Source organism: Centropristis striata, chromosome 13 (assembly GCF_030273125.1).
Source record: "Centropristis striata isolate RG_2023a ecotype Rhode Island chromosome 13, C.striata_1.0, whole genome shotgun sequence".
NCBI lineage: Eukaryota > Metazoa > Chordata > Actinopteri > Perciformes > Serranidae > Centropristis > Centropristis striata.
Genome location: NC_081529.1, coordinates 37,747,009 through 37,754,508, shown reverse-complemented (window position 1 = coordinate 37,754,508; position 7,500 = coordinate 37,747,009). Strand labels below are relative to the sequence as shown.

The window sequence follows — 7,500 nt, the reverse complement described above, 5'->3', positions numbered from 1 at the left end:
GTGTGTGTAGCCTCTGCCACCAGTATGAATGTGCGTGTAGCCTCTGCCACCAGTATGAATGTGTGTGTAGCCTCTGCCACCAGTATAAATGTGTGTGTAGCCTCTGCCACCAGTATAAATGTGTGTGTAGCCTCTGCCACCAGTATGAATGTGTGTGTGTGTGTAGCCTCTGCCACCAGTATGAATGTGTGTGTAGCCTCTGCCACCAGTATGAATGTGTGTGTGTGTAGCCTCTGCCACCAGTATGAATGTGCGTGTAGCCTCTGCCACCAGTATGAATGTGTGTGTAGCCTCTGCCACCAGTATAAATGTGTGTGTAGCCTCTGCCACCAGTATAAATGTGTGTGTAGCCTCTGCCACCAGTATGAATGTGTGTGTGTGTGTAGCCTCTGCCACCAGTATGAATGTGTGTGTAGCCTCTGCCACCAGTATGAATGTGTGTGTGTGTAGCCTCTGCCACCAGTATGAATGTGCGTGTAGCCTCTGCCACCAGTATGAATGTGCGTGTAGCCTCTGCCACCAGTATCAATGTGCGTGTAGCCTCTGCCACCAGTATCAATGTGTGTGTAGCCTCTGCCACCAGTATGAATGTGTGTGTGTGTAGCCTCTGCCACCAGTATAAATGTGTGTGTGTGTAGCCTCTGCCACCAGTATGAATGTGTGTGTGTGTAGCCTCTGCCACCAGTATGAATGGGTGTGTGTGTAGCCTCTGCCACCAGTATGAATGTGTGTGTGTGTGTGTGTAGCCTCTGCCACCAGTATGAATGTGTGTGTAGCCTCTGCCACCAGTATGAATGTGTGTGTAGCCTCTGCCACCAGTATGAATGTGTGTGTAGCCTCTGCCACCAGTATGAATGTGTGTGTGTGTGTGTGTAGCCTCTGCCACCAGTATGAATGTGTGTGTAGCCTCTGCCACCAGTATGAATGTGTGTGTGTGTGTAGCCTCTGCCACCAGTATGAATGTGTGTGTGTGTGTAGCCTCTGCCACCAGTATGAATGTGCGTGTAGCCTCTGCCACCAGTATGAATGTGTGTGTGCGTGTAGCCTCTGCCACCAGTATGAATGTGTGTGTAGCCTCTGCCACCAGTATGAATGTGTGTGTGTGTGTAGCCTCTGCCACCAGTATGAATGTGTGTGTGTGTGTAACCTCTGCCACCAGTATGAATGTGCGTGTAGCCTCTGCCACCAGTATGAATGTGTGTGTAGCCTCTGCCACCAGTATAAATGTGTGTGTAGCCTCTGCCACCAGTATAAATGTGTGTGTAGCCTCTGCCACCAGTATGAATGTGTGTGTGTGTGTGTAGCCTCTGCCACCAGTATGAATGTGTGTGTAGCCTCTGCCACCAGTATGAATGTGTGTGTGTGTAGCCTCTGCCACCAGTATGAATGTGCGTGTAGCCTCTGCCACCAGTATGAATGTGTGTGTAGCCTCTGCCACCAGTATCAATGTGTGTGTGTGTAGCCTCTGCCACCAGTATGAATGTGCGTGTAGCCTCTGCCACCAGTATGAATGTGCGTGTAGCCTCTGCCACCAGTATCAATGTGCGTGTAGCCTCTGCCACCAGTATGAATGTGCGTGTAGCCTCTGCCACCAGTATCAATGTGTGTGTAGCCTCTGCCACCAGTATCAATGTGTGTGTAACCTCTGCCACCAGTATGAATGTGCGTGTAGCCTCTGCCACCAGTATCAATGTGTGTGTAACCTCTGCCACCAGTATCAATGTGCGTGTAGCCTCTGCCACCAGTATCAATGTGCGTGTAGCCTCTGCCACCAGTATCAATGTGCGTGTAGCCTCTGCCACCAGTATGAATGTGTGTGTAACCTCTGCCACCAGTATGAATGTGCGTGTAGCCTCTGCCACCAGTATGAATGTGTGTGTAACCTCTGCCACCAGTATGAATGTGCGTGTAGCCTCTGCCACCAGTATGAATGTGTGTGAAGCCTCTGCCACCAGTATGAATGTGTGTGTGTGTAGCCTCTGCCACCAGTATGAATGTGTGTGTAGCCTCTGCCACCAGTATGAATGTGTGTGTAGCCTCTGCCACCAGTATGAATGTGTGTGTAGCCTCTGCCACCAGTATGAATGTGTGTGTAACCTCTGCCACCAGTATGAATGTGTGTGTAGCCTCTGCCACCAGTATGAATGTGTGTGTAGCCTCTGCCACCAGTATGAATGTGTGTGTAGCCTCTGCCACCAGTATGAATGTGTGTGTAGCCTCTGCCACCAGTATGAATGTGCGTCTAATCTTACATATATTTTTTTTGTAATTTTTACATATTTTTTCGGGATAATTTTAGATTTTTTGGGGGGGTAATTTTACTTTTTTTTGTGGTAATTTAAAAAAATTTGGGGGGTGATGTTTAAAAAAAAATTGGTAATTTTTACATCGTATTTTGGTCATATTTAAGACAATATTTTTTGGGTAATTTTACATATTTTTTTTGGGTAATTTACATATTTTGGGGGTAATTTACATATTTTGGGGGTAATTTTACATATTTTTTTCTATTCAATTCAATTAAAATTCAAAAGTCCTTTATTTGTCCCTGAGGGTGAGTCCAGTGAGTGTTAGGAGAGAATAATAATAATAATAATAATAGGAGAGAGGGATCTGATTTCTGCTCCATAAAGGTTTTGTGTAGTGATGAACATGTTGTCAGGTCGTCTCTCTTTAGAGTTCTTCTACTAACAGTTATATAATAAAATATGTTTCAGTTACTGTTACAACTTGAGATTTCAGTGTTTGGAGTTTTGGAGTTAATAATGTTTCTACTGATGTCAAACCAATGATACCAAACTGATTAAAAACATCACTTTTATTGGGAAAATATACACGAAAAAACAGTATTTCATAAAGACTCGACACATTTATCGTCATCAATTATTCATAATTAGTCATTTAACACACAGAGTAAAAAAAGTTGATAAAAGAGTCATCAGGAGGCGCTGGAGGAGGATCTCAGCCACTGTGGGGAGAAGAGAAACAATCATTATTATTATTAAAATCATTATTAAAATGATTAAAACATGAGCAGGCGGATCAGGAAGCTTCAGGTGAGTCTCTACCTGAGTGTGTCAGTGAGCAGCTGGTTAATAATTCATCCAGAGATAACACGTTCTACTGCCACAGACACAAACGTTCTTTAGTTCTGCTTTAGAACCACGTCACACTGTAGAACATGTTTCAACAGGTAGAAGGATAAAACAGGAAGTAAACAGGAGGAAGTATTCAGCTGCTTTATTTACTGCAGCATGGAAGGAGAAATAGATATAATGATCTGTTGTAATAACAATAAAGATATTCAAACACACAGCAGCATTAATAACATGGAGAATGAATGAATGAGGCTCATTGTGACTCATGTCGTGTATTAGGAGTTTATATGTTGAACATCAAAGGGTTAAAAATAAATATGCATCAAGAAAAAACCTAAAAGCTGAACGAAGTCTGAGTAGAAAAAACAAAGAGGTGAAGAATAAACGTGAATACTAGTCAAATATTGATCTTTGATGTTGATCAGTAACATATTAAAAACAGTTAGTAGATAGAAGGTGATTAAAACAGGTAGTACACAGAGTATTCAGCTCCTTTACTGCAGTAAAAGTACTAATACACACTGTGACATGACTCCACTACAGTAAAAGTACTAATACACACTGTGAAATGACTCCACTACAGTAAAAGTACTAATACACACTGTGAAATGACTCCACTGCAGTAAAAGTACTAATACACACTGTGAAATGACTCCACTGCAGTAAAAGTACTAATACACACTGTGAAATGACTCCACTGCAGTAAAAGTACTAATACACACTGTGACATGACTCCACTACAGTAAAAGTACTAATACACACTGTGAAATGACTCCACTGCAGTAAAAGTACTAATACACACTGTGAAATGACTCCACTACAGTAAAAGTACTAAAACACACTGTGAAATGACTCCACTACAGTAAAAGTACTAAAACACACTGAATTATTGTATATTATTGTATATATTATTATATATTATTGTATATATTATTATATATTATTATATATTATTGTATATATTATTATATATTATTATATATATTATTATATATTATTGTATACATTATTATATATTATTATATATTATTGTATATTATTGTATATATTATTATATATTATTGTATATATTATTATATATTATATATTATTGTATATATTATTATATATATTATTATATATTATTGTATATATTATTATATATTATTGTATATATTATTATATATATTATTATATATTATTGTATATATTATTATATATTATTGTATATATTATTATATATTATTATATATTATTGTATATATTATTATATATTATTGTATATATTATTATATATATTATTATATATTATTGTATATATTATTATATATTATTATATATTATTGTATATATTATTATATATTATTGTATATATTATTATATATTATTATATATTATTGTATATATTATTATATATTATTGTATATATTATTATATATATTATTATATATTATTGTATATATTATTATATATTATTGTATATTATTGTATATATTATTATATATTATTGTATATATTATTATATATTATTATATATTATTGTATATATTATTATATATTATTGTATATATTATTATATATTATTATATATTATTGTATATATTATTATATATTATTGTATATATTATTATATATATTATTATATATTATTGTATATATTATTATATATTATTGTATATTATTGTATATATTATTATATATTATTGTATATATTATTATATATTATTATATATTATTGTATACATTATTATATATTATTATATATTATTGTATATTATTGTATATATTATTATATATTATTGTATGCATTATTATATATTATTATATATTATTGTATATTATTGTATATATTATTATATATTATTGTATATTATTGTATATATTATTGTATATATTATTGTATATTATTGTATATATTATTATATATTATTGTATATATTATTATATATTATTGTATATATTATTATATATATTATTATATATTATTGTATATATTATTATATATTATTGTATATTATTGTATATATTATTATATATTATTGTATATATTATTATATATTATTATATATTATTGTATACATTATTATATATTATTATATATTATTGTATATATTATTATATATTATTGTATACATTATTATATATTATTATATATTATTGTATATTATTGTATATATTATTATATATTATTGTATATATTATTGTATATATTATTGTATATTATTGTATATTATTGAATACTGTCCGGTATGAGTGAGTGTCTCGAGGTGAGGAAGACTCACCTGTCGCGTCACTACGCAGGTGAGGTCTCTGTTGTTGTGTGCGGCATTTCTACGTCACAGGAGACCCTGACGTCCTCCTGGGGGGTCACCGTTGCCATGGCGACGGCCACCTGCTGCTGCGGGGTCCCCGGAGGCCCCCCGGCGGGTCTCTGGCCCCCGGTCGGACCCCCTCCGGTCCTCCGGAACGAGGTCCTGATGCCGCTGGAGACCCGGCTGGAGATCCGCCTCACCAGACCCCCCAGAGCCCCCAGCCCGGCCCGGTCCCTCTTCAGCAGCCCCACGTCGTCCTCCAGCTCGGCGGGGGGGACCTCGATGTTCCCGGAGTACCAGAAGACCCACCAGATGAGGCTGAGGAAGACCACGATGGCCCCGGCGTAGACCAGCAGGTCGTAGAAGAAGACGTTGACGAAGACCCCGACCAGCAGGACCAGCAGACCCACCAGGTCAAAGACCACCGCCAGCCAGAAGCACAGCGCGCAGCGGCCCAGACCCCCCCGGTAGACCGGGTCCTGATCCCGGTAGACCGGCTCCATGCTGCTCCTGGTCCCTCTAGTCCCGCTGGAGTCCGCTTACAGCTGCTGTAAGGTGAGTCAGTCAGGTGAGGGAGGGGCGGGGTCCCAGCGGAGGGGGCGGGGCTTAGAGCTACCTGGAGACTACCTGCTGCTTTGTTAAAACACTTTAAAACAACAAAGTGCTGCACATAAACAATAAAATACATAAAACAGGAATAAACACCAAAATGAATAGTTTCATTGCTTTAATAAAACAATAAATAAAACCAGAGAACAGGAAGAACAAGAGGAATAATAAATAAAGAGTTTTAAATGATCCAGCTGGAATAAACCAGAATGTAAAAGCTGAACAAAGTCTCAGTAGAATGAAACAAATATTAATATTTGGTGTGAGACGTTGACTAGTTCTGTATTAATACTAGAAGCTCATTAGAACATTAGAACAGGTGAGATACTAGACCAGAACTACCTGGAGCCGCTGGAGGCGCTATCACGGTGACCAAAATAAGACACAAAATTACTGAAAAAAATACACAAAATTATCAAAAAAACAAACAAACGTGAATTTACAAAAAAAAAGACACAAAACCAGTTTTTAAATTTTTTAAAAATACACAAAATTACTGAAAAAGCACAAAATTATCAAAAAAATAAAAACATGAAATTACAAAAAAAAGACACAAAATTACTGAAAAAATATATTTTTTAAATACACAAAATTAATTAAAAAAAGACACAAAATTACAAAAAATACACAAAATTACTAAAAAAAAAAAGACAAAATTATTTAAAAAATACACAAAATTACTAAAAAAAAAATACACAAAATTACCAAAAAAAAGACACAAGATTATTTTAAAAATACACAAAATTACAAAAAAAAAGACACGAAATTACCAAAAAAAACCCACAAAATTAGGGTTAGGGTTAGTCGGTAAAGTGCCATTCATATAAAACTCACATTAAACTTTCATATCAAGGTGGGGGCCACAAAATATCATCACGAGGGCCACAACTGGCCCGCGGGCCGCGAGTTTGAGACCCCTGGCCTAGAAGGTGATTAGATCGCTTCTAATGCACAAAGTCATTATTGACCCATGTGTGTAAACTTTATGTAATAATAGAAAAAATATTTTTCTTCATAAAGAATGAAAGGAAAAATGGAAATAATGATCTGTTGTAATAAAAAAGGGATAAAAATAAATATGCATGAAGAAAAAATCTAAAAGCTGAACAAAGTCTCAGTAGAAAGAAACAAAGAGGTGAAGAATGAACTGGAATACAATTTTTGGTAATTTTTAACCTTTTTTTGCAATTTTGTGTCGTTTTTGGTGATTTTATGTCAAACTTGCTGACTTTAAATCATATTTTTTATGTTAATCTCGACTTGAAAAGAAACTAAAGTCGGTTATGCAGAATGGACCCACTCAGAGTGTTTTATATATTCTAAATATATTATTGGATTATAATAAGTCACAGCAGTCCGGTATTAAAGTATAATAAAATACAATAGAATAAAATAGTGAGGTAGAATAAATGAAAACAACAATAGGAACAAAACACAGAACAGAACAAGAACACTGAAGAAGTTAAAGAAGATAAAGTTGGTAGGTAAGATACAGTGGCAAC

The 7,500-nt window shown here is 35.4% G+C and overlaps 1 protein-coding gene across 2 annotated transcripts; it reads right to left on the bottom strand.

The window, feature by feature from the left end:
* Positions 1 to 2,294: 2,294 nt before the first annotated feature.
* si:dkeyp-72e1.6 (transmembrane protein 238-like) lies at positions 2,295 to 6,314 on the bottom strand. Of its 2 annotated transcripts, XR_009395467.1 has the most exons (3): positions 5,360 to 6,314; positions 3,069 to 3,172; positions 2,295 to 2,968 (listed from the first exon to the last, which is right to left on the bottom strand). XR_009395467.1 is itself a non-coding variant. In XM_059347972.1 (2 exons), the coding sequence occupies exon 1, from the start codon at positions 5,890 to 5,892 to the stop codon at positions 5,371 to 5,373; it is 522 nt and encodes a 173-aa protein (XP_059203955.1). In that variant the 5' UTR covers positions 5,893 to 6,314; the 3' UTR covers positions 2,295 to 2,968; positions 5,360 to 5,370. The 2 variants fall into 2 exon arrangements, 1 of the variants encoding a protein (XP_059203955.1); XM_059347972.1 differs by lacking the exon at positions 3,069 to 3,172.
* Positions 6,315 to 7,500: the final 1,186 nt, after the last annotated feature.